This window comes from Bubalus kerabau, chromosome 2 (assembly GCF_029407905.1).
Source record: "Bubalus kerabau isolate K-KA32 ecotype Philippines breed swamp buffalo chromosome 2, PCC_UOA_SB_1v2, whole genome shotgun sequence".
NCBI lineage: Eukaryota > Metazoa > Chordata > Mammalia > Artiodactyla > Bovidae > Bubalus > Bubalus kerabau.
The window spans coordinates 51,239,715-51,267,565 of record NC_073625.1 but is presented as its reverse complement, the minus strand read 5'-3'; the positions used below and the strand labels follow the sequence as shown (position 1 = coordinate 51,267,565).

The 27,851-nt window shown below is 37.0% G+C and overlaps 3 protein-coding genes across 3 annotated transcripts; 2 read left to right on the top strand and 1 right to left on the bottom strand.

Moving 5' to 3' along the window:
• Positions 1-537: 537 nt before the first annotated feature.
• LOC129644723 (keratin-associated protein 21-1-like) lies at positions 538-795 on the top strand. The gene has a single exon (XM_055570213.1). It carries the CDS (start codon positions 538-540, stop codon positions 793-795), a length of 258 nt encoding a protein of 85 aa, XP_055426188.1.
• A 13,651-nt stretch (positions 796-14,446) lies between these two features.
• Positions 14,447-15,760, bottom strand: LOC129644722 (keratin-associated protein 6-2-like). The gene has a single exon (XM_055570212.1). It carries the CDS (start codon positions 15,090-15,092, stop codon positions 14,709-14,711), a length of 384 nt encoding a protein of 127 aa, XP_055426187.1. The 5' UTR covers positions 15,093-15,760; the 3' UTR covers positions 14,447-14,708.
• Positions 15,761-22,060: 6,300 nt separating this feature from the next.
• On the top strand, positions 22,061-27,043 carry LOC129644417 (keratin-associated protein 21-1-like). Its single transcript, XM_055570063.1, has 2 exons — positions 22,061-22,341; positions 26,845-27,043. The coding sequence occupies exons 1-2, from the start codon at positions 22,106-22,108 to the stop codon at positions 27,041-27,043; spliced, it is 435 nt and encodes a 144-aa protein (XP_055426038.1). The 5' UTR covers positions 22,061-22,105.
• Positions 27,044-27,851: the final 808 nt, after the last annotated feature.

Sequence of the window (27,851 nt, the reverse complement as noted above, 5' to 3'; positions counted from 1 at the left end):
TCAGATTCTTAGGATTTGAGGAGAGTCGGACAAGGCAGGGGTAAGGAATGCAGAAAGGGTAGGAAAAAATGGTCAGCAAATTGCAATGATTCAGGAAAGGAGATAGGAATATTCCTTTTCCTGTGGTCAGAAGCAGGTATTTTGGAAAAATGAGAGAGAAAAGGAGGCAAAATCGTCTGACATTCCCCAGCAAGCTTGTTCTATAAGGTATCTGTTAAATGAGAGGAGATTTTGAAAATGATCAGCTTTGGGTCACACGATTCTACTAAGACGGTTTGTCAGCAGAACAAATTAAAGTGAAGCTCTTAAAATGAAACAGGAGTCTCCCAAATAATGAGCTATTTTAAGCAAACTTTAGTGATTGTCGGTGGTGACGTGACTGGCTCATAATGTTGCTTCCATATTTGCTGCCTGTGTCAGGGAATGAATGGTATGTCCTGCCAATTACTGACAGTATATAAAGGTCCATGGGGAGAAGACACACACACTTCAGAAACAGCCTCTTGCAGTCCACCTGAACCCTCTTGCCTTGACAACATGTGTTGTAACTACTACGGCAACTCCTGTGGCTATGGCTGTGGAAAGAGCTACAGCTGTGGGTTCAGCCCCTATTATGGCTGTGGATATGGAAGTAGATACGGCTGTGGATACGGCTGTGGTTATGGGACAGGATATGGCTGTGGATTTAGCCCCTATTATGGCTGTGGTTATGGAACCAGATATGGCTGTGGATATGGCTCTGGCTATGGCAGCTACTGGCCAGTTTGCTACAGGAGATGTTATTCTTGCTGCTAGAACATCACCCTCTTAGCCTAGTCTGCTTCTGAAATGAGGAATCTAAAGATAATACTGCTTCGAGGATCTGTAACCCATGATTTGTACTTGCAAGAAATTGTATGTGTGACAGAGGCTTTGATCTCCAACTACCCATTTTTAGATTGACGCCCTTGAGGTGTGAATTTCAATGGTGATAACATCTGACTTTTCCAAATGTTAGCCTTTACTCCTTAATCTCTGAGTGTCTGTTATGACTGTGTTAATGATCCTAACATTCTAAAGCTTGGATAACCCCTTATTCTCAATAAAAATCCTTCATTGCTTCTAACAAATCTCTGTGTACTGCTTATGAATTACTCTTTCATGAGATGCTATGGCCTCTTTCAAAGACTGGGCAAAGAGGTTGCTTGAACCTTGAGTTTTTTGATATAGTACAAGCATTTCTTCTTGTATTTGTACCAAAAATCATACCTTCTCCAACTATTTCTTGTATCTCACATGCTCAGGCACTCACATAGCCAAGAACAAATCTCACAGTATTTCAGAACCATGCTGAACCACGCAAATCTCACTGTGTCAAGAATGGAGCAGGGGGAGCAAGTGTAAGAGGAATGACATGCATTCAGGTGGTCATGACAAAGTCCAGGTGCAGGAGAGACAATCTGATTTCCTGCAGGAGTAATGGAATAGAAGAGATGCTTCCCAGAAGTAATGAGAAATTGGAAGCAGTGTTGGGTGTTAGGCACTTGAAAATAAAGAACTAAGGAATGTATATTCTTTGCAGCCAAAGATGGAGAAGCTCTATACAGTTAGCAAAAACAAGACCAAGACCTGACTGTGGCTCAGATTATGAACTCCTTATTGCCACATTCAAACTTCAATTGAAGAATGTGGGGAAAACCACCAAACCATTCAGTTATGACCTAAATCAAATCCCTTACAAATATACCATGAAAGTGAGAAATAGATTTAAAGGACTAGATCTGATGGACAGAGTGCCTGATGAACTATGAACGGACTTAGTGAGATTTTACATAAGAAAGGAATCAAGACCATCCCCAAGAAATAGAAATGCAAAAAAGAAAAAGGGCTGTCTGAGGAGGCCTTACAAATAGCTGTGAAAAGAAGAGAAGCGAAAAGCAAAGGAGAAAAGGAAAGATATATATCCATTTGAATGCAGAGTTCCAAAGAATAGCAAGGAGAGATAAGAAAGCCTTCTTCAGTGATCAATGCAAAAAATAGAGGAAAACAATAGAATGGTAAAGACTAGAGATCTATTCAAGAAAATTAGATATACCAAGGGAATATTTCATGCAATTTGGGCTCAATAAGGACAGAAATGGTATGGACCTAACAGAAGCAGAAGATATTAAGAAGAGGTGGCAAGAATACACAGAAATGACAAAAAAGATCTTCATGACCCAGATAATCAGGATGGTGTGAACACTCACCTAGAGTCAGACATTCTGGAATGTGAAGTCAGGTGGGCCTTAGGAAGCATCACTACGAACAAAGCTAGTGGAGGTGATGGAATTCCAGTTTAGCTATTTCAAATCCTAACAGATGATGCTGTGAAAGTGTTACACTCAATATGCCAGCAAATTTGGAAAACTCAGTAGTGGCCACAGGACTGGAAAAGGTCAGTTTTCATTGCAATCTTAAGAAAGGCAATGCAAAAGAATGCTCAAACTACCACACAACTGCATTCATCTCACACCCTAGTAAAGTAATGCTCAAAATTCTCCAAGCCAGGCTTCAGAAATATGCAAAGTGTGAACTTCCAGATGTTCAAGCTGGATTTAGAAAAGGCAGAGGAACCAGAAGTCAAATTGCCAACATCCACTGGATCTTAGAAAAAGCAAGAGAGTTCCAGAAAAACATCTATTTCTGCTTTATTGACTATGCCCAAGTCTTTGACTGTGTGAGTCACAATAAACTGAGGAAAATTCTGTAAGAGATGGGAATACCAGACCACCTGACCTGCCTCTTGAGAAACTTATATGCAGGTCTGGAAGCAATAGTTAGAACTGGATATGGAACAACAGACTGGTTCCAAATAGGAAAACAAGTATGTCAAGGCTGTATATTGTCACCCTGTTTATTTAACTTATATGTAGAGTACATCATGAGAAACTCTGGGCTGGAAGGAGCACAAGCTGGAATCAAGATTGCCGGGAGAAATATCAATAACCTCAGATATGCAGATGACACCACCCTTATGGCAGAAAGTGAAGAAGAACTAAAGAGCTTCTTGATGAAAGTGAAAGAGGAGAGTGAAAACGTTGGCTTAAAGCTCAACATTCAGAAAACTTAGACCATGGCGTCCGGTCTCATCACTTCATGGCAAATAGATGGGGAAAAAGTAGAAACAGTGTCAGACTTTATTTTTTGGGGCTCCAAAATCACTGCAGATGGTGATTGCAGCCATGAAATTATAAGACGCTTATCTTTTGGAAGAAAGTTATGACCAACCTAGGCAGCATATTAAAAAGGAGACACATTACTTTGCCAACAAAAGTCTGTCTCGTCAAGGCTATGGTTTTTCCAGTGGTCATGTATGGATGTGAGAGTTGGACTGTGAAGAAAGCTGAGTACCAAAGAATTGATGCTTTGAACTGAGGTGTTAGAGAAGACTCTTGAGGGTCCCTTGGTGTGCAAGGAGATTCAACCAGTCCATCCTAAGGATATCAGTCCTGGGTATTCATTGGAAGGACTGATTTTGAAGCTGAAACTCCAATACTTTGGACACCTGATGTGAAGAGCTGACTCATTTGAAAAGACCCTGATGCTGGGAAAATTGAGGGCAGGAGGAGAAGAAGATGGCAGAGGATGAGATGGTTGGATGGCATCACCAACTCAATGGACATGAGTTTGGGTAAGCTCCAGGAATTGGTGATGGACAGGGAGTCCTGGCATGGAAGAGGCCTGGTTCATGGGGTTGTAAAGAGTTGGAAACAACTGAATGACTGAACTGAACTGAATCAGTTCATCTCTACTGCATGTTGTAAAATGTCTTTTTACACATTATCTCAATTCATTTTCACATTCTCTTAAAATAAATAGAGTGGTTACTTGACAAACAAGTATTGGGAGAAAGAAGCTGAGGCTCAGAGTGACTAAGTCACTATCTTGAAATCACACAGCAACTGAGTGTCAGAGCCAAGTTTTCATAGTCTTCTGCTAGTGAGCTCACTGCCATATGCTCCTCCTGGCCAGGCCCTCTCCTGCTGATGGAAGCAGTATGCGCTGTACTCTAAATAATCTGAAGAGAAAAAGAAAAGTCTGAGAGTCCCTCTCTACGTCTGCTTAGTGATTACACACAATGACTGGTGGTAATAAATGCACAGAAAGGCTTGTTGTCCTACTCCCTTATCTGACTGGCCAGTACCTACTCAAGCCTCATGTCTAGTGCCCCATCTTCTCAGAACCCTTTCCTGACTCTCACAGCACTAATAACCTTCCATATTTTATAACTTTCATAACACATTGCTACAAAAACAATTACTTCATTTCTTCTTTAAATCCTTCTATGTTACTCCTACATAAAATTATGAATTCACTGAGAACTAGGCTAATTGGATGGATAGAGGGGAAATTCATACATAAATACATATATCGGTTCAGTTCAGTTCAGTCACTCATTGTGTCCGACTCTGCAACCCCAAGGACTGTAGCACGTCAGGCCTCCCTGTCCATCACCAACTCCTTGAGGTTGCCCAAATTCATGTCCACTGAGTCAGTGATGCCATCCAACCATCTCATCCTCTGTCATTCACTTCTCCTTCTGCTTTCAATTTTCCCCAGAATCAGGATCTTTTCAAACGAGTCAGCTCTTTGATCAGGTGGCCAAAGTATTGGAGTTTCAGCTTCAATATCAGTCCTTCCAATGAACACCCAGGACTGATCTCCTTTAGGATGGACTGGTTGGATCTCCTTGCATTCCAAGGAACTCTCAATAGTCTTCCCCAACACCACAGCTCAAAAGCATAAATCCTATTTGGAACCAGTCTGTTGTTCCATGTCCAGTTCTAACTGTTGCTTCCTGACCTGCATACAAATTAAGTCAAATTTCTGTTCTAATATTTGTGTGTCATTTACAAACTTATAGATATTTAGATTGATTATCACCATTTTGTCATTTCACTGAGCTGAATGTCTCACGTGTTCTTTAAACTAGTGAAAGTATGAAAGTGTTAGTTGCCCAGATGTGTTCAACTCTTTGTAACCCCATGGACTGTCGCCCGCCAGGCTCTTCTATCCATGGAATACTTCAGGAAGGAATATTGGGTTGGATACTCATTGCCTTCTGCAGGGGATCCTCCCAACCCAAGGACTGACCCCAGGTCTGTGCTGCAGGCAGATTCTTTACTGTCTGAGCCACCAAGGAAGCCCTCTTTAACTAAGGGAGTCACAACGTTTCAGATTTTGAAGGTATGTTAAGAGTTAGTTTGTGAAGACTCTTTACTGGATATATAAGCTATCTCATACATGCTTACTAAATCATATTCTTCCAAAACTTCATGGACTTCTTTTCCCCTTTACATTTGCTACTGTCCTTTTGAATCTGTCTTTGCAATTGGCATGAGATATCACAAGGTGAAAATACCTCCCTGAAATATCTCTTTAATGCTTCAATCCTTACTCTCTTTCCCACTAAACTGTTTTATTCCCACATTCCAATTATCAGTTTGAAATTATCTTAATTCTTTTTTATTTTCTTATTCTTCACCTACTAGAATGTAAACACTGTGAGAACAGGAAATTTTTCTTTAATTTTTCTACTTTGTCTTCAGTGTCTAAGATGAGACCCTTTCAAAACTACTCAAAACTGTTTATCAACTAAGTGATTGGAAACAATTTCAACATCAGTGTATACAAACAAATACATTTGCATTTCCATCAAAAGCAGATGATATGATAGAATCTTTTGACTTTTACATGCATTCTTTAGTCTCATGTGCTTGACACCTCTCTCTGCTTCTTATTTCTCATATATGCTGGAAAATTCCCCTTGCTTTCCTTTATTCCTTTAAGTACTCAGGACACCTCTTGTTTATTTTGGAATTTGCATTAACTTCCTGAATAAAGTATCATTCCTCCTCTTTCACCTCCAGCTCCATCCCAGACACAGAGAGATTTGCAAAGCACAGTCCTGAAATATTGAGATTTGTGCTTATATATGTGAGTGCCTAAGTATATGAAAAACAAGAAACAGGTGGGAAAGACATTATTTCTGATGCAGGTATAAATAGAAACACTTATATCAAGAAGGACTTCAAAGTTCAGCTTCACATTTGCTCAGTTTTCAACAGAGGCCATAACACCTCAAAACAAAAATTATGCACAAGCAAATACACAGAGATTTGTTAGAAACAATGAACCATTTTTATTGATAACAACGGACTTCCCCAACTGTAGGGTATTCGGATCATTACTACAGAAAGTCAGAGATTAAGGGAGTAAAGGTTAACATTTGGAAAAAAGACAGATGATAGCACCATGGAGCTTCAGGCCTCAAAGATGCCAGTCTTAAAAACGGGTAGTCGAAGGTCGAAGCTCTGTCTTGCATGGAATTTCCTGCATATAGAAATCATGACTTTTCAATCCTTGAATCAGCATTATCTTAGATGTGTGGTTTCAGACAGAAATGGTGTTTTGGGTGGTGACATTCTAGGAGCAAGAAGAATAACATCTTCTGTAGCAAACTGGCCCATAACTGTCGTAGCCAGAGCCGTATCCACAGCCATATCTGGTTCCATATCCACAGCCATAATAGGGCCTCAATCCACAGCTGTAGCTGTTTCCACAGCCATAGCCACAGGAATTGCCGCAGTAGTTACAACACATGTTGTCAAGGGAAGAGGATTCAGGTGGACTGCAAGGCGATGTTTCTGAATTGTGTGTGTCTTCTCCTTCCCATGGACCTTTATATACTGTCAGTAAGTTGCAGAGCATACCATTCATTCCCTGACATAGACAACAAATATGTAAGCGACCATCATGTGCCGGTCACTTTTGACAATCGATAATTTGCCTAAAGTAGCTAGTTATTTTGGAGAAATTTAAAAAGCATCATTTTAATTTGCTCTGCCAGAGAATTTTTTTCAGTAGAATCATGTGCCTCTAAACAGATACCCATTTCCAAATTTTCCTATCATTTAATATATATCTTATATTAGAAATGCGAGGAGTAATGTAGAAAAGTTTTGCCCCCTTTTTCTCTCTTCTTTCTTAAATCATTTGCCACTGGCCATAAGAAATGAATATTCCTACCTCCTTTCTTGCATCATTGCAAATTCATTTATAGAAGCCAAAGATGCTGATGAAACTGCAAGGCACAAGAAGCCCCCAACAAGAAAAAAATCTCCAAACTGTCAATAGTAGTAAGAAAAGAAATCTTAGTTTATAGCTACATATTTATAAATGATTCTCTATCTGTAGATGCCTAAATCCAAACGTGTCCTGTCTTCTCACTCTAAAGGAACACCAGACCTTTCCATCATCAAAGATGTGGTCAAAATTTTTTTGTTTGTGGACTTTTTTTTTTTTTTGCATATCTTGCTTTCATAGAATTTACTTTCATTCACCATCTTCAGAATCAGGCAGGCTCCAAATTTTGAAGTTTTCTTTTTTACTCAGCTATAGTTGATTTACAATATGTGTTAGTTTTGGGTGCAGAGCATAATCATTCAATGTTTTTGAAGATTATATTCCATTAAATATTATTACAACATAATAAAGAATTCACCAGGCTATGTAGTATATCTTAATTGCTCATCTGCTTTATAAACAGTAGTTTGTATCTGCTAATCCAGTGGCACTAATTGGTCCCTCCCCTTCTCTCTCTCCTTTGGTAACCAAAAGATTGTTTTCTATATCTTTGGGTCTCTTCTGTCTTGCATGTGCTTTCATTGTTCAATTTTTAGTGTTTTCACATAAGTGAAGTAATACAGTATTTGTCTTCCTCTGTCTGACTTATTCCTCTGCCCGAACTTCTTTCACTAAGCATAATATTCTCTAGATCCATTCATTTTGCTGCAAATGGTAGTATCTCATTTTTATGTCTGAGTAATGGTGATTGCAGCCATGAAATTAAAAGACGCTTACTCCTTGGAAGGAAAGTTTTGACCAACCTAGATAGTATATTGAAAAGCAGAGATATTACTTTGCCAGTAAAGGTCTGTCTAGTCAAGGCTATGGTTTTTCCAGTGGTCATGTATGGATGTGAGATTTGGACTGTGAAGAAAGCTGAGTGCCGAAGAATTGATGCTTTTCAACTGTGGTGTTGGATAAGACTCTTGAGCGTCCCTTGGACTGCAAGGAGATCCAACCAGTCCATCCTAAGGAGATCAGTCCTGGGTGTTCATTGGAAGGACTGATGCTGAAGCTGAAAGTCCAGTACTTTGGCCACCTCATGCAAAGAGTTGACTCATTGGAAAAGACTCTGATGCTGGAAGGACTGGGGGCAGGAGGAAAAGGGGACGACAGAGGATGAGATGGTTGGATGGCATCACTGACTCGATGGACATGAGTTTGGGCAAACTCCAGGAGTTGGTGATGGACAGAGAGGCCTGGCGTGCGATTCATGGGGTCGCAGAGAGTCAGACACGACTGAGTGACTGAACTGTACTGAACTGAACTGAATATTCCATTGTGTGTATATGTACACCATATCTTTTTAATTGATTCATATTTCTAGGGACCTTTGAGTTGCTTCCCTATGTGAGATATTATAACAGTATTGCTATGAACATTGGAGCATATGTATCTTTTCAAATTAGTGTTTTCACTTTTTCTGAATATGTACCCAGGAGTAGAATTGCTGGCTTATATGGTTGTCCTATTTTTAGGTTTCTATGGAACCTCCATACTGATTTCCATAGTGGTTGCACCAATAATTTACATTCCACTTGAACCAAGAGTGTTCAAGTGGTTCCTTTCCCCATATCCTCTAAAACTTTTGATATTTATAAAATATATAAATATTTTGGTGATAGCTACTCTGACTGATGTAAGTTGATGTTGCATTACTGTTTTGATTTGCATTTTTCTGATTATTGGTAATATTGAGCATCTTTTCTTGTCCTGTTAGCCACCTGTATGTCTTCTTTGGAAAATAGCTATTCAGGTCTTTTGCCCATTTTTTTACTGGGTCTTTCAACTTTTCTATTTTGAGCTGTTTACATAATTTGAATATTAACACCTTGTCAGTCACATCATTTGCAAATATTTTCTCCCATTCTGCAGAGAATGGGTACCTTTTTACCTTATCAACTGCTTCTTTTGCTATGCAAAAACTTCTAAGTGTAATTATGTCCCGTGTCTTTACTTTTGCTTTCATTGCTTTTGCCTTAGGAGACAGATTAAAAAAAAAATAGTGATACAATTTAATTCAAAGAAGGTTCTGCCCACGTTTTCTTCTAAGAGTTTTAATTTTTAGGTCTTACATTTATGTCTTTAACCCATTTTGACTTTACTTCTTTGTATGGTGTGAGGGAATATTCTAATCTCATTGATTTACATGTGGCTGTTCAGTTTTCCCAGCACCACTTGTTCAAGAGATTGTCTTTTCACCACTGTGTATACTAGCTTCTTCTGTCATAAGTTAACTGATCGTTGGTGTGGAGGTTTGTCTCTGGACTCTGTCTTCTGCTCCATTAATCTATGTGTCTTTTTATGCCAATACTGTGCTATTTTGATTACTGTAGTTTTACAATATAGTCACTTTGGGGAAATTATATCTCCAGTGTTATCATTTTTTTTCTGAAGAGTTCTTTTCCAATTAGTGGCCTTTTGTTGTTCTAGTTTTAAGATTATTTTTCTATGAATTTTAGAACTATTTAAGGATTATTCTAGGTCTGTGAATTTTAGGGTCTAGTTCTTTTGGTTCTTTTGTTTTTTTTTTATTATTTTATTTTTTATTTTTTTATATATTTTTATTTTTTATTTTTTTTATAAGACTGAAGTTTTGTTTTTGTTTTTTATTTTTGTTAATTTTATTTTATTTTTAAATTTTACATAATGGTTTCTCTTCAAAACGTATAAATCTTTCACCTTTTGGTTCTTTTGTTCTTTGGTTCTTTTGGTCTAGTTCTGTGAAAAATATCATGGGTACTTTGATAGAAATTTCATTAAATCTGTAGATTTCTTTAGGTATTATGGCCATTTTAATAATATTAACTTTTCCAATACAAGGAAATGGGATATCTATCCTTTTTTGCCTATCATTTTCAATTTCCATTATCTAAGTTTTATGGTTTTCAGAATATAGTTCTTTTGCTTCCTTAAGTTGATTTCTAGGTATCATTTGTAGTACCAAATAAATAGGATTTTTTTTTTTACTTTCTCTTCCTAATATTTCATAATTAGTGTATAGACACACAGAAGATTTCTCTATACTAATCTTGTAACATACTATCTGCTGTATTAACTTATTAGTTCTAAGAGGTTTTCAGTGGAGACTTTAGAGTTCTCTGTACAAAGTACATCATCTGCAAATAGTGACAGTGTTACCTCTTCTTTCCAATACATTTTCTTTCTTCTTATTGCTGTAGCTAGAATGTCTGCTTCTACTTTAAATAGAAGTGGTGAGAGTGAGCATCCTTGTCTTATTCCTGAATTTAGTAGGAAAGATTTCACCTTTTCATCAGTGAGTATTATGTTGGTTGTGAATTTATCATAAACAGTATTTATTATATTCAGATATTTTCTCCCTAAAACCACTTTGATGAGAGTTTTTAGCATGAATGGATGCTGACTTTTAAAAACTATTTATTGAAGTGACCATGTATTTTTTGTCTTTTTGTTAACATAGGTGTATCACATTGATTGATTTGCATATGTTAAACTGTCTTTGTGACCCTGGATTAAATCCAACTTGATCAAGGTGAATGACACTTCTTTGTATTTTTTAATTTGGTTTGCTAATATTTTGTTGAGTTTTTTTGTTGTTGTTGTGTCTTTCTCTAGTTTTGGTAACAAGGTAATGGTGATCTAGTAGTGGAATAAATTAGGGAATGTTCCCTCATCTTCAATTAGTTGGAATAGCTTGAGAAGGATAAATATAAGTTATTTTATATATGTTTGGTAGAATTCCCCCTTGTTGGAAATTTTTTGAATTGCTGCTTTAATCTCACTTGTAGTGATCAGTCTGTTCAAATTATGTGTTTCTTCTTAACTCAGTCATGGTATGCTCTGTGTTTCTAGAAATTTGTGTTTCTTCCCAGTTATCCAATTTGTTAGTTTATAACTGTTCACAGAATTCTCTTACAATTTTTTGTATATCTGTGGTACTGCATTTGTTTCCTCTTTCATTTCTTATCAAACTTCAAGTGACATTTTATGGTGAACACTATGAAATCCAAATTGAATGGAGTATAAAATCTGGAAGGTGATTCTCCATTCTGGACACTCACATTTTAACAACAAAAAATTAGTCATAATCCAGTATTTTATAGACTGGAATAACTTCAACAGGAATTTTCACCAAGCTGCTGATTTATTTTCTGAGAACATTAATTATTAGACAATTTTATTTCAGTTAAGAAATCACTCTACCTATTTTTTTCTGATATTGGTCTCTGCTCTAATCTAATGACTGTACTGTTTAATCCCTAAGAATAGGCATAAAGGAAATATATTTCCATTCCAATTTTTATTATTCTATAGTTTTTCCTTTTCTGTCTTCCTTGACATTCAAAACAATCGATTCTACTTCATAAATTCTCTAGTATGGATACTTTACCTTGCAATACTGCTGCCAGCACACACTTGATCATCACAGTCCCCCAGGATTATCCAAAAGTCTTCTATTTATTGCGTTACTTCTAATACATTTCCATTCAAACCTCTGGATATTGATCCATAACAACAACAAAAATATCTATTCTTTGTATCACTGAATATCTTGCTCTGAGAAGAGTACCTGGCACATAATATGCACTCAATCAATATTTCTCCGATAAAAAGGGATAGATTAAGTCAAACATTGCTGTGTCAATATAAGGTATTTGGATAAATTGTCATCATTTTCTAATTTTTCCAAAGCTGAGTGTCTTAAATGTTCTTTACTGGAGTCACAACATTTCAGGATTTTAGGTATGTTAAAAGTTAAAATGTAAATACTCTTCCTGGATATATAAATTATCTCATATGTGTCTAATAAATCATATTCTTCCAAAATGTAGAACATTTCTCTCCCTTTTTTACACTTGATACTGTCCTTTTAAATCTTCTTTTGCAATTGATATCAGCTCATTTTTCACAAGTTCAAAATGCCTCCCTCTACTGTCTCTGTAATACTTCAATCCTTACTCTTATTCTATTAAGCAGTTTTATTCCCCTACCCCAATTGTCCGTCTGAAATCATCTTAATATTTTTACTGATTCTTTTTTTAGCTTCAAGTGCTAGATTGTAAAACCTGTGAGAGCAGTAAAGTTGTCTATAATTTTCCCACTTTGTCTTCACTAAGATAAGACCCTCACAAAGCTACACAAAACTATTTGTCAATTAAATGACTGAAACCAATCTCCTAAAGGTCAATATATGCAAAATATTCATACTGTCACTATCAGTTCAGTCCAGTGGCTCAGTCATGTCTGACTCTTTGCGACTCCATGGACTTTATGCCTATTCTTAGGTTTCCCTGTCCATCACCAACTCCCAGAGGTTGCTCAAACTCATGTCCGTTGGGTCGGTGATGCCATCCAATCTTCTCAGCCTCTGTTATCCCCTTCTCCTCCTGCCTTCAATCTTCCCCAGCATCAGGCTCTTTTCAAATGTGTCAGTACTTTGCATAGGTGGTCAAAGTATTGGAATTTCAGCTTCAGCATCAGTCCTTCCAGTGAATATTCAGGATTGATCTCCTTCAGGATGGACTGGTCTGATCTCCTTGCAGTCCAAGGGACTCTTCAAGGCTCTTCTCCAACACCACATTTCAAAAGCATCAATTCTTCGGCATTCAGATTTCTTTATAGTCCAACTCTCACATCCATACAATGACTACTGGAAAAACTATAGCTTCAACTAGACAGACCTTTGTTGGCAAAGTAATGCTGTTTAGGTTGGTCATAGCTTTTCTTTCAAGGAGCAAATGTCTTTTAATTTCATGCCTGCAGTCACCATCTGCAGTAATTTTGGTGCCCCCAAAATAAAGTCTCTAGCTGTTTCCATTGTTTCTCCATCTATTTGCCATGAAGTGATGGGACCAGATGCCATGATGTTCATTTTCTGAATGTTGAGTTTTAAGCCAATTTTTTTACTCTCCTCTTTCACTTTCACTAGGAGGCTCTTCAGTTCTTCACTTTCTTCTATAAGGGTGGTGTCATCTGCATATCTGAGTTTATTGATATTTCTCCCGGCAATCTTGATTCCAGCTTGTGCTTCATCCAGCCCAGCATTTCGCATGGAGAACAATATTAAGATTCCCTTTAAAACTGGGAATAAAACTACCAAATGACCCAACAATTCTAGTACTGAGAAAATAACAATTCAAAAATGCACGTGTACTCCAGTGTTTATTGAAGCACTATTTATAATAGACAGGACATGGAAGCAACCTAAATGTCCATTCACAGATGAATGGGTAAAGAATTTATGGTGCATATGTGCAATAGAATATTACTCATCCATAAAAGAAATGGACTTGAGTAATTTGTAGTGAGGTGGATGAACCTGTTTGTTACACAGAGTAAAGTAAGTCCAAAAGAAAAAATCAGATATTATATATTAATTTATATATATATATATATAATCTAGAAGATGGTACTGATGAGTCTATTTTTCAGGGAAGGAATGGTGACACAGACATAGACAATGGACTTGTGGACAGTGGGGGAAGGATAGGATGGACTAATTGAGAAAGTAGCATTGACTTACATGCATTATCATGTGTAAAATAGATAGCTAATGGGAGGCTGCTATTAACATAGGGAGCCCAGCTGGAGCTCTGTGATTACCTAGATGGATGGGATATGGGTGGGTGAGAGGGAGGCTGAAGAGGGAGGGGATATGCAGATAGTTATGACTAATTTGCATTGTTGTACAGCAGAAATCAACACAGAATTGCAAAGCAATTATCCTTCAATTAAAAATAAAATTTAAAAATACATTTGCAATTCCATCAAAAGAAAATGATATCATAGAATATTTTTATTCTAGCTTAGCCATTCCTTAGTTCTTTATTCTCAAGTGCCTAAACCCAACTCTGCTTCCAATTTCTCATTACTTCTGGGAAGCATCTCTTCTATTTCATTACTCCTGCAGGAAATCAGATTGTCTCTCCTGCACCTGGACTTTGTCATGACCACCTGAATATGTGTCATTCCTCCTGCACTTGCTCCTCCAGCTCCATTCTTCACATAGTGAGATTTGCATGGTTCGGCACGGTTCTGAAATACTGTGAGATTTGTGCTTGGGTATGTGAGTGCCTGAGCATGTGAGGTACAAGAAATACTTGGAGAAGGTATTATTTTTGGTGAAAATACAAGAAGAAATGCTTGCAGTATATCAAAGAACTCAAGGTTCAAGCACCCTATTAGCCCAGTCTTTTTTTTTTTTTTTTAGCCCAGTCTTTGAAAGAGGCCATAGCACCTCAAGAAAGACTAATTCACAGAGATTTGTTAGAAACAATGAGCCATTTTTATTGAGAATAAGGGGTTTTCCATGCTATAGAATGTTAGGATCTTTAACACAATCATAACAGAGACTCAGAGATTAAGGGAGTAAAGGCTAACATTTGGAAGAGTCAAATGATATCACCATAGAACCTCAGACTTCAAAGACGTTGTTCTAAAAATGGGGAGTTGGAGGTCAAGGCCTCTGTCACACATACAATTTCTTGCAAGTACAAATCATGGGTTACAGATCCTCAAAGCAGTATAATCTTTAGATTCCTCATTTCAGAAGCAGACTAGTCTAAGAGGGTGATGTTCTAGCAGCAAGAATAACATCTCCTGTAGCAAACTGGCCAGTAGCTGCCATAGCCAGAGCCATATCCACAGCCGTATCTGGTTCCATAACCACAGCCATATCCTGTCCCATATCCACAGCCGTATCCACAGCCATATCCACAGCCATATCCCGAGCCGTATCCACAGCCGTATCTACTTCCATATCCACAGCCATAATAGGGGCTGAACCCACAGCTGTAGCTCTTTCCACAGCCATAGCCACAGGAGTTGCCGTAGTAGTTACAACACATGTTGTCAAGGCAAGAGGGTTCAGGTGGACTGCAAGAGGCTGTTTCTGAAGTGTGTGTGTCTTCTCCCCATGGACCTTTATATACTGTCAGTAATTGGCAGGACATACCATTCATTCCCTGACACAGGCAGCAAATATGGAAGCAACATTATGAGCCAGTCACGTCACCACCGACAATCACTAAAGTTTGCTTAAAATAGCTCATTATTTGGGAGACTCCTGTTTCATTTTAAGAGCTTCACTTTAATTTGTTCTGCTGACAAACCGTCTTAGTAGAATCGTGTGACCCAAAGCTGATCATTTTCAAAATCTCCTCTCATTTAACAGATACCTTATAGAACAAGCTTGCTGGGGAATGTCAGACGATTTTGCCTCCTTTTCTCTCTCATTTTTCCAAAATACCTGCTTCTGACCACAGGAAAAGGAATATTCCTATCTCCTTTCCTGAATCATTGCAATTTGCTGACCATTTTTTCCTACCCTTTCTGCATTCCTTACCCCTGCCTTGTCCGACTCTCCTCAAATCCTAAGAATCTGATCAGTATCTGATAGTTCAAAACCAAGTCCATTCCCGGGAAGAGTGAAGACTTACAGGCGTGGAGACAGCGTGCTGCATGTGTTCCTTCTTGTATTTCCTTCTTCCGTGCACCAGGCAACGGAAGGTCCTGTTCACGTGGGGCAGCCCTCTTTTTCTCTCGTTTTTGTAGCTACCTGAGTCTCACCATTGAGGAGACTTTAACAGTTTAACCAACTTTATCTGGCTGAAGAATCGGAAGTCCTCAGTTAGACCAGAAACTCATTTTTTTCACATAAAGCCTTAGTCCATTCCCCTCACTCAATCATTCTTGCCTTGTTCTGTCACTACTGTTCCTCACACATTTAGTTCAAAGGCTAAAGGTAAGTGGGGTCACTCTGATACTTACAGCAAAAGCCCATCTCAGCTCCTAATACATTCATGACATCAAGTACCACAAAACTCAATTTTATCCTTATTCATATGTACATTAATCAGAAGTTCTCAACCTTCTACAAAAATGTTCGTTGTGACATTGAAATATAATGTCTCCTTTCTTCTAAATAATCCTCTCTAACACACTTACCTTTTTGACATGTAAAAGAGGGAAATGACTATCATTTCTTCTGCTGTTAATATTTTTCTTGCCACCAAATTTCTTGCTTAAAAAAAATCTATTTGTACATCAAAACTCAGATCTGTAACAGCTCTTGTGAGATGCCTTTCCTTCGTGTTATTGTCTGAACTGGATCATCCTCCTCTTGGTCCTGGGGCTTTCCTAGTGGCTCAGGAAAGAATCTGCCTGCAATGCAAGAGATGTAGGTTCGATCCCTGGGTCTGGAAGATCCCCTGGAGGAGGAAATGGCAACCCCCTCCAGTGTTCTTGCCTGGGAAATCCCAAGGACAGAGGGGCCTGGCGGGCTATACAGTCCATGGGGTTACAAAGAGTCTGACATGACCTAGCAACTAAGCCACGACCACCATCACCTCCTGGCTCTTATGTGCAGACACATGTCAAAGCACTTGCCAAAGTTTATTAAAACTATGTCTTGCCTCACTAACTCAAATGTAACCTTATACCAAACATTCAACCTTTCATGACCAAACATTCAGTCATGTTGCTTTGTTTGTTGGGGTAGGAGGGCATTTTTTCTTTTTCTTTTCTTTTTTTTGCTTATCTTAGTTTCTATGTTTTGTTTAAACCAACTTTTTCACAATCTGGCAGACTCCAAAATTTAGATTATTTTTCACTGTAACAACCATTAAATCTGAACTGGAAGGGAGTATAAAGTCAAAATCATTCTTTCCACTGGATATACTTGAATTTCGACAACAAAGGAATAAATGGTGATCGAGTACTTTATTGAATGCCTTTAACAGGGATTTTCACAAGGCTGCCAACTTCAATTTTTGAGAAGTTTCATTATCAGACATTTTTCCTTCTGTTGAGAAATCATTCTACCGATTTTTCTGATATTGGTCACTGGTCTAATCTGAACACTCTGCTGTTTCATTGCTAACCATAAACATAAAGAACATATGATCCCATTCCATTTTTCTTATCCTTCAGTTTCTTACCTTTTCTGTCCTCCTTGAAATTCAAAACTATAAATTCTACTTGACAAATTCTCTGGTACAGACACTTTACTTTTCAGTACCAAAGCCAACAATTCTCTGGTCACAGTATCCCTGGATTATTGAAAAACTCTTATATCTTTATTGCATTATTTCTAATACCTTTCCATTCAGATCTCTTTATACCGGTTTAAAACAGTAAAGACAACTCCTATTCTGTGCATCCTTGAAAAACCAGCTCTGAGTACAGTCCCTGATAATTTGGACTCAATATTCTTCCATAAAAATGGATGAATCAAATCAAACATATGGTCAAACATTGGAGAGCTACATATACTGTAAATCATTTGATTATATGATTAAATTGTCTAAATGCAAATTTCTTCTTTCTAAAATGAGGCCTATCTATTTTTACATAATGTTTTCCTTATGTTTCATATCTATTTAGTGTTCTGGTCAGGAATTTTACTCAATAAGTGCTATTCCCTTTATCTCACTTTTCTTTTTATTTTTCCCCTCTTGGCTATATATATTTATTTTTGTGATTATCATTTAATACATGTTATTTAAGTACGCACTTTTTAGAATCCAAACATAAATTTTAATTTTAAATATATATATATATATATTTATTGCAGTGACAAGGTGGACCTAGAAATTCTTATACAGAGTGAAGTAAGTCAGACAGTGAATGACAAATATATGATACTGCTTTCTTTAGATTTCTAAGAAATCTAAAAATAATAGTACAAATGAACCTATTTATGAAACGGAAATAGAGGCACAGAAGTAGAAAACAAGCATGGTTACCACGGGGTGGGGAGCGGAAGGAGGGATAAACTGAGAGTTTGAGAATGACATATTTACACTATTATATATAAAATAGATAACTAATAAAAATCTACTATATAGCACAGGGAACTCTACCCAATATCCTGTAATGACCTATGTAAGAATAGAATCTAAAAAAGGAGTGGATATAGGTGTATATATATATAACTGATTCACTTTGCTCTATAGCAGAAACTAGCACAACATTGTCAATCAACTATACTCCAATAAAAATCAAATTTTTGAAATCTCATTTTCTTATTCCATAGTTTTAAATTCTTGGCTAGTAATAGCTTTAAAATACCCATATTTATTGGTACTGTAATCCTGATTTAGTCTGAATTTAATGTAATAGCTTTGTAACGTAAAAGAAGCCATTCTATGGTATCCACATATGTATACCCTAATTAAAAAAGCTTTTATGATGCGGAAGCAAAACCCCTCCGAATATAAATTACCTTCCTATTGACCTTTTTGCACTCTGACTGAGCCATTTTGTATAGTAATTTATTACCCAAAATACAGTGTCAACATTATGTCAACTTAATGGACATGGAATCATGCATATTTTCAAGTTCAGAAACTAAAGAATAACTTTATGCTCTATTTTTAAAGCATATGTCTTGGGAACATGTTTATGCAAAAATTTGATATCAATATTTTTGAAACTCCACAGAAGTAAAAAGATCAGTCCATAGTAGAAATATATTTTATTTCTAGGACTATGTCTATTTTGATAATTTGAATTAAGTATCATCTTGCAGTAAGGCATTTTAGTCAAGATCAAAGGCTTATTATACAGTGTGAAATATGTTCTAAAGATTCCCATAATTAGGACTATATATGGACTTTTCTGGTGGCTCAGATGGTAAAGAATCTGCATGCAATGCAGAAGATATAAAAGACCTGGTTTGATCGCTGGGTTGGAAAGATCCCCTGGAGAATGGAATGGCTATGCACTCCAGAATTCTTGCCTGGAGAATTCCATGGACAGAGGAACCTGGCAGGCTCTAGTCACAAAGAGTCAAACACGACTGAATAGCTTTCACTTCACTTCACTTCATAGATTTCCTCCTTAGGGTATATTTTTTTCTACCTTCCAATCCCTAGGACTAGGAGATACCACAGACATACAAAAAATCATAAGAAAATACTGTGAACAGTTACATACTAACAAATTGGATAACCTGGAAGAAACACAAATTTCTAGAAAGAGCATACCAAGACTGAGTTAAGAAGAAGCAAATAATTTGAACATACTGATCACCAGAAATGAAATTAAAGCAGTAGTTCAAAAAATTTCCAGGGGAATTCTACCAAACATATGGAAAATAACTTATATTTATCCTTCTCAAACTATTCCAACTAACTGAAGATGAGGAAACATGCCCTAATTTATCCCAATACTAGACCACCATTACCTTGCTACCAAACTAGAGAAAAACACTACAAAAAAAAAAAAAAAACACTCCACAATATGTTAGCAAACCAAATTAAAAAATACAAAGAAGCATCATTCACTGTGATCAAGTTGAATTTAATCCTGGGTCACAAAGTCAATTAACATATGCAATCAAATCACTGTGATACACCCATGTTAACAAAAAGAAAGACAAAAAATACGTGGTCACTTCAATAAATGCATAAAAATAGTTAAAAAAAATCAGCATCCATTCAAGTTAAAAACTCTCATCAAAGTGGTTTAGAGGGAAATAGCTGAATATAATAAAGACTGTTTATGAGCAATTCACAGCCAACATAATACTTATTGGTGAAAAGGTGAAATCTTTCCTGCTAAATTCAGGAATAAGACAAGGATGCTAATTCTCACCACTTCTATTTAAAGTAGAATTGCACATTTTAGCTGCAGCAACAAGAAGAAATAAAACATATTAGAAAGAAGAGGTAACACTGTCATTACTTGCAGATGATGTACTTTGTACAGAGAACTCGAAAATCTCCACTGAAAACCTCTTAGAGCCAATAAGTTCATTCAGTAGATTGTATGTTACAGGATGAGTATAGAGAAATCTGTTATGTTTGTATACATTAATTATGAAATATTAGTAAGTGAAAGTAAAAAAAAAATCCTATTTAATTGGTTCTACAAATGATACCTAGGAATCAACTTAAGGAAGCAAAAGAAGTATATTCTGAAAACCATAAAACTTTGATAAATAAAATTGAAAATTATATGCAAAAATGGAAAGGTATCCCATTCCCTTGTATTGGAAGAGTTAATATTATTAAAGTGGCCATAATACCCAAAGAAATCTACAGATTTAATGCAACTTCTATTCAGTAACCATGATATTTTTTACAGAACTAGACCAAAAAAATCCTAAAATTCATAGAACTAGAATAATCCTTAAATAGTTCTAAAATTTATAGAAAAATAATCTTAAAACTAGAACAACAAAAGACTACTTATCGGCAAAGCACTCTTCAGAAAAAAAACGATAATGCTGGAGATACAACTCTCCCAAACTGACTATATTATAAATCTACAGTAATCAAAATAGCATGGTATTGGCAGAAAAAGGCACATAAAACACACAGATGGCTAACAGGACAAGAAAAGATGCTCAATATCACCGATTAACAGAAAAATGCAAATTAAAACAATAATGCAATATCAACTCACATCTGTCAGAATACCTATCACCAAAGCAATCACCAAAGTAAATATCAGAAGTTTTAGAGGGTATGGGAAAAGGAACCACTTGAACACTCTTGGGCAATGTAAATTATTGATTCATCCACTATGGAAATCAGTATGGAGTTTCCATAAAAACCTAAAAATAGGACAGCCATATGATCCAGCAATTCTACTCCTGGGTACATATCCAGAAAAAGTGAAAATACTAACTTGAAAAGATACACACACTCCAGTGTTCCTAGCAATACTGTTTATAATATCTCACATATGGAAGCATTCAAACATCTCTCAGCTCATTTAAGAAGATATGGTGTACATATACACATCATGGATTATTACTCAGACATAAAAATGAGATACTACCATTTGCAGCAAAATGGAAAGATCTAGAGAATACTCTTAGTGAAAGATGTTCAGGCAGAGGAATAAGGCAGATAGAGGAAGACAAATACTGTATTACTTCAGTTATATGAAGACTCTAAAAATTATAAAATGAATGCATATGTAAGACAGAAAGAGACCCAAAGATATAGAAAACAATCTTTTGTTTACTAAAGGAGATAGCAACAGGGAGGGACCAATTAGTGCCACTGGATTAGCAGATGCAAACTACTCTTCATAAAATAGATGAGCAATAAAGATATACTATATAGCATGGTGAATTATTTATTACATTGTAATAATTTTTAATGGAGTATAATCTTCAAAAATACTAAATCATCATGCTGTACTCCCTAAACTAACACAATGTTGTAAATCAAATATAGTTGAATAAAAAAAAACTTAAAAATTTGGAACCTGCCTGATTCTTAAAATGGTGATATGAAAGTAAAATCTATACAAGTAAGATATGCAAAAAAAAGTCCACAAACAAAAAATTTCGATCACATCTTTGATGATGGAAAGGTCCGGTTTTCCTTTAGAGTGAGAAGACAGGGTACGTTTGGATTTAGGCAACTACAGATAGAGAAACATTTATAAATATATAGCTATAAAACAGGATTTCTATTCTTAACACTCTTGACAGTTTGGACAAGATTTTTTCTTGTTGGGGGCTTCTTTGTGAATGCAGTATCATCAGCATCTTTGGCTTCTATAGATGAATCTGCAATGATTCAAGAAAAGGGGTAGGAATATTCTTTTCTTATGGCCAGAGGCAAATGATTTAAGAAAGAAGAGAGAGAAAGGTGCAAATTTTTTCTACATTGCTTCTCACATTTTTAATATAAGATATATATTAAATGATAGGAAATTTTGGAAATGGGTATCTGTTTAGAGGCACATGATTCTACTGAAAAAATTCTCTGGCAGAGCAAATTAAAATGATGCTCTTTAAATATCTCCAAAGTAACTAGCTACTTTAGGCAAATTATCGATTGTCAAAAGTGACCGGCACATGATGGTCGCTTCCATATTTGTTGTCTATGTCAGGGAATGAGTGGTATGCTAGGCCAACTACTGACAGTATATAAAGGTCCATGGGAAGGAGAAAACACGCACTTCAGAAACATCGCCTTGCAGTCCACCTGAATCCTCTTCCCTTGACAACATGTGTTGTAACTACTGCAGCAACTCCTGTGGCTATGGCTGTGGAAACAGCTACAGCTGTGGGTTCAGCCCCTATTATGGCTGTGGATATGGAACCAGATATGGCTGTGGATATGGGGCTGGCTGTGGATATGGTTCAGGATATGGCTGTGGATTTAGCCCCTATTATGGCTGTGGATACAGCTCCCGTTATGGCTGCGGTTATAGAACCAGATATGGCTGTGGATATGGGACTGGCTGTGGATATGGTTCAGGATATGGCTGTGGATTTAGCCCCTATTATGGCTGTGGATACAGCTCCCATTATGGCTGCGGTTATGGAACCAGATATGGCTGTGGATACGGCTCCTGCTGTGGCTGTGGATATGGCTCTGGCTAAACACTTACGGACCAGTCTGCTACAGGAGATGTTATTCTTCTTGCCGCTAGAACGTCACCACCATTTATGTCTGAAACCACACATCTAAGATAATGCTGATTCGAGAATTGAAAAGTCATGATTTCTATACGCAGGAAATTCCATGTAAGACAGAGCTTTGACCTTTGACTACCGTTTTTAAGATTGGCATCTTTGAGGCCTGAAGCTCCATGGTGGTATCATCTGTCTTTTTTCCAAATGTTAACCTTTACTCCCTTAATCTCTGACTCTCTGTAGTAATGATCCAAACACTCTACAGTTGGGGAAGTCCCTTGTTATCAATAAAAATGGTTCATTGTTTCTAACAAATCTCTGTGTATTTGCTTGTGCATAATTTTTGATTTGAGGTGTTATGGCCTCTGTTGAAAACTGAGCAAATGTGAAGTTGAACTTTGAAGTTCTTCTTCATATAAGCATTTCTGTTTATACCTGCATCAGAAATAATGTCTTTCCCACCTATTTCTTGTTTTTCTGATATTTAGGCACTCACATATATAAGCACAAATTTCAGTATTTCAGGACTGTGCTTTGCAAATCTCTCTGTGTCTGGGATGGAGCTGGAGGTGAAAGAGGAGGAGGAATGATACTTTATTCAGGAAGTTAATGCAAATTCCAAAATAAACAAGAGGTGTCCTGAGTACTTAAAGGAATAATGGAAAGCAAGGGGAATTTTCCTGCATATATGAGAAATAAGAAGCAGAGCGAGGTGCCAAGCACATGAGACTAAAACATGCATATGAAAGTCAAAACATTCTATCGTATCATCTGCTTTTGATGGAAATGCAAATGTATTTGTTTGTATACACTGATGTTGAAATTGTTTCCAGTCACTTATTTGGTAAACAGTTTTGAGTAGTTTTGAAAGGGTCTCATCTTAGACACTGAAGACAAAGTAGAAAAATTAAAGAAAAATTTCCTGTTCTCACGGTGTTTACATTCTAGTAGGTGAAGAATAAGAAAATAAAAAAGAATTAAGATAATTTCAAACTGACAGTTGGGATGTGGGAATAAAACAGTTTAGTGGGAAAGAGAGTAAGGATTGAAGCATTAAAGAGATATTTCAGGGAGGTATTTTCACCTTGTGATATCTCATGCCAATTGCAAAGACAGATTCAAAAGGACAGTAGCAAATGTAAAGGGGAAAAGAAGTCCATGAAGTTTTGGAAGAATATGATTTAGTAAGCATGTATGAGATAGCTTACATATCCAGTAAAGAGTCTTCACAAACTAACTCTTAACATACCTTCAATAACTGAAACGTTGTGACTCCCTTAGTTAAAGAGGGCTTCCTTGGTGGCTCAGACAGTAAAGAATCTGCCTGCAGCACAGACCTGGGGTCAGTCCTTGGGTTGGGAAGATCCCCTGCAGAAGGCAATGACTATCCAACCCAATACTCCTGCCTGATGTAGTCCATGGATAGAAGAGCCTGGCGGGCTCCAGTCCATGGGGTTGCAAAGAGTTGGACACATCTGGACAGCTAACATTTTCATACTTTCACTAGTTTAAAGAACACTTGAGACATTCAGACCAGTGAGGGAAATGACAAAATGGTGACAATCAATCCAAATATCTATAAGTTTGTAAATGACACACAAATATTTGAACAGAAATTCGACTTAATATATCAATTTTTTATTAGAGAAATATTAATTGAGCCCAACTTATGTGAAAGGTATTATAACCAGAGCTGGTTATTCCATGATGCACAGAATAGAGGCGGTTCTGCAGGCATCATTAGGTATGAAGAGGCTTGAGTGAAAAGGTTCAGAAATAATGCAATAAAGATGGAAGACTTTTCAGTAAACCAGGGGAATTGTGGCCAGAAATTCTGCTTTGGCAGCGGCATTGAAAACAAAGTGTCTACTGTAGAGAATTTGTGAAGCAAACTTACAATTTCAAATTGCAAGGAGGACCAGAAAGGTAAGAAAACTGAAGCATAATGATGATTGGAATGAGGATATATTTTCTTTATGCCTATAATTCGTTATTAAACATAGCAGCATCATAAGATTATATCAGTGATTAATCAAAGAAAAAAAAAGGTTGAATGATTTCTCAGCTGAAGGATTAATGCCTAATATTGAAAATTCTCAGAAAATGAAATCAGAAGCTTGATGAAAGTTCCTTTTGAAGGCACTCAATAAAGTACTGGATCACCACTCATCTCACTGTTGAAATTTGAGTGTGCAATAGAAGACTTCATGGTTCTTATTGTAAAAAATAACAAGTATTGAAATCTGTGTGATTATGAACGATAGTGGTACACTTAAGCAAGTGAGATAAACAAAAATAACACCCCCCCCCCAACTTTAATATAGAAAAAGCAAGAGAGTTCCAGAAAAACATCTACTTCTGACTTATTGACTATGCCAAAGCCTTTGACTGTGTGGATCACAACAAACTGTGGAAAATTCTGAAAGAGATCGGAATACCAGACCTCCTTAGCCATCTCCTGAGAAATCTGTATCCAGGTCAAGAAGCAACAGTTAGAACTGGACATGGAACAACAGACTGGTTCTAAATTGGGAAAGGAGCAAGTCAAGGCTGTATACTGTTACCCTGCTTATTTAACTTCTAAGCAGAATACACCATGCAAAATGCCAGGCTGGATGAAGCACAAGCTGGAATCAAGATTGCTGGGAGAAATATCAATAACCTCAGATACACAGATGACACCACCCTTATGGCAGAAAGTGAAGAGCAACTGAAGAGCCTCTTGATGAAAGTGCAAAACTAATACAATTATATAAAGTTTAAAAATAAAATAAAATTAAAAAAAAAAAGAAAACACTTAAAACTCAACATTCAAAAAACTAAGATCAGGGCACCTGATCCCATCACTCTATGGCAAATAGATGGGAAAACAATGGAAACAGTGAGAGATTTTATTTTCTTGGGCTCCAAAATCACTGCAGATGGTGACTGCAGCCAGTTAAAAGACACTTGCTCCTTGGAAGAAAATCTATGACCAACCTACACCAACCTAGACCAACCTATTTAAAAGCAAAGACATTACTTTGCCAACAAAGGTCCATCTACTCAAAGCTATGGTTTTCCAAGTAGTCATGTGTGGATGTGAGAGTTGGACTATAAAGAAAACTGAATGCTGAAAATTGATGATTTTGAACTGTGTTGTTGGAGAAGACTATTGAGAGTCCCTTGGACTGCAAGGAGATCAGACCAGCCCATCCTAAAGGAAATCAGTCCTGAATATTCATTGGAAGGACTGATCCTGAAGTTAAAGCTCCAATAGTTTGTCTACCTGATGTGAAGAACTGACTCATTGAAAAAGACCCTGATGCTGCAAAAGATTGAAGGCAGGAGGAGAGTGGGACAACAGAGGATGAAATAGTTGGATGGCCTCACCAACTCAATGGACATGAGTTTGAGCAAGCTCTGGGAGTTGGTGATGGACAGGTACCCTGGCTTGCTGCAGTCCATGAGGTGGCAAAGAGTAGGACATGACTGAGCTACTGAACTGAAATTTAAAAAGCTACACATTTTTTGGCTACATGTTGGCATTAGAAAGTTCAGATATTTAGTTTAGAGTGAGAAGAAAGAGTATGCTTGGATTTAGACATCCATAGAGAGAGAAACTTACTTGCAAACACACAGCTATACTGTAATATTTCTATTCTCAGTACTGCTGACATTCTGGATTATTTTTCTTTTGGTTACATGTTATTACATGTTGTTCTGTGCCCTGGAGAATTAGGAGCATCCTTGAGTTCTACAACAAGATGCCAATTGGTATTGGGAGGTAGGTATCTGGGTGAAGAACTCTGGCAAGAAGTTACAATGATTCAAGAAAATGAACAGACATATTTGTTTTCAAGTGATCAGAGGTAGATGTGAAAATAAAAAAGAAAAAGTTAAGGGGAATTTTTTAAACATTCCCTCCCAAACCTTTTAAAGTAAGATGTATATTAAATGATAGGAAGATTTGAAAATGTGTACCTCTTATTGGGCACATGATTCTAGTGAGAAATTCTTTGGCAGAGGAAAATTAAAATGATGCTCTTTAAGTGAAATGAGTCTCCAAAATAAGAAGCTATTTTAAGCAAAGCATTATTGGTCAACAGTGACTGGCTCATAATGTTGCTTCCATATTTGCTGCCTGTGTCAGGGAATGAATGGTATGTCCTGCCAATTACTGAGAGTATATAAAGGTCCAGGGGAAGGAGAAGGCACACACACACTTCAGAAACATCCTCTTGCAGCTCACCTGAATCCTCTTGCCTTGACAACATGTGTTGTAACTACTACGGCAACTCCTGTGGCTATGGCTGTGGAAAGAGCTATAGCTGTGGGTTCAGCCCCTATTATGGCTGTGGATATGGAACCAGATATGGCTGTGGATACGGCTCAGGATACGGCTGTGGATATGGGACAGGATATGGCTGTGGATTTGGCCCCTATTATGGCTATGGCTACGGAACCAGATATGGCTGTGGATATGGCTCTGGCTATGGCAGCTACTGGCCAGTTTGCTACAGGAGATGTTATTCTTCTTGCTTCTAGAACATCACCATCTAAGCCCTTTTTGCTTCTGAGATGAAGCATCTAAAGATAATGCCGATTCAAGGATTTATAACCCAGGATTTCCACTTGCAAGAAATCACATGCCTGACAGAGGCTTTGACCTGCAAATACCCACTTTAGATTGGCATCTTTGAGCCCTGAAGCTTCTTGGTAGTATCTCTGACTCTTTTGCAAATGTTAGTCTTTATTCTCTGATTCTCTGTTACGACTGTATTGATGATCCTAACAAAATCACTTGTTCTCAATAAAAATGGTTCATTGTTTCTATCAAATCTCTGTGTACTTGCTTGGGAATTAGTCTTTTTCCAGGCCTTGTAGACTCAGTTGAAAATTGGGCAAACGTGATGCATGAAGTTTGAGCTCTTCTTTGATATAATGCAAATATTTCTTTCATATCTGTGTCAGAAATAATGTCTTCTCCACCTGTTTCTTATATCTTATGTACTCAGGCACTCACATACCCAAGCAGAAATCTTCCAGTATTTCTGAACTGTGCTTTGTAAATCCCATTGTGTCTAGGATGCAACTAAAGGGGAAAGAGGAGGAAGAATACCACTTTCTTCAGGAAGTTGATGCGAAGTCCAAGGTAGACAAAAGATGACCTGAGTGCTTAAAAGAATGGAAGAGACACTTTCCAGGTTCATGAGAATTAGCATTAGAAATAGGAATTAAGAACATGTGCATAAGGAACTAAGCAACAGAAAAGTAATAATAGAAATACACTCATATTGTTTGTTTTGATGTAATTGCCTATGTATTTGCATATACTGAGATTAAGGCAATTGAT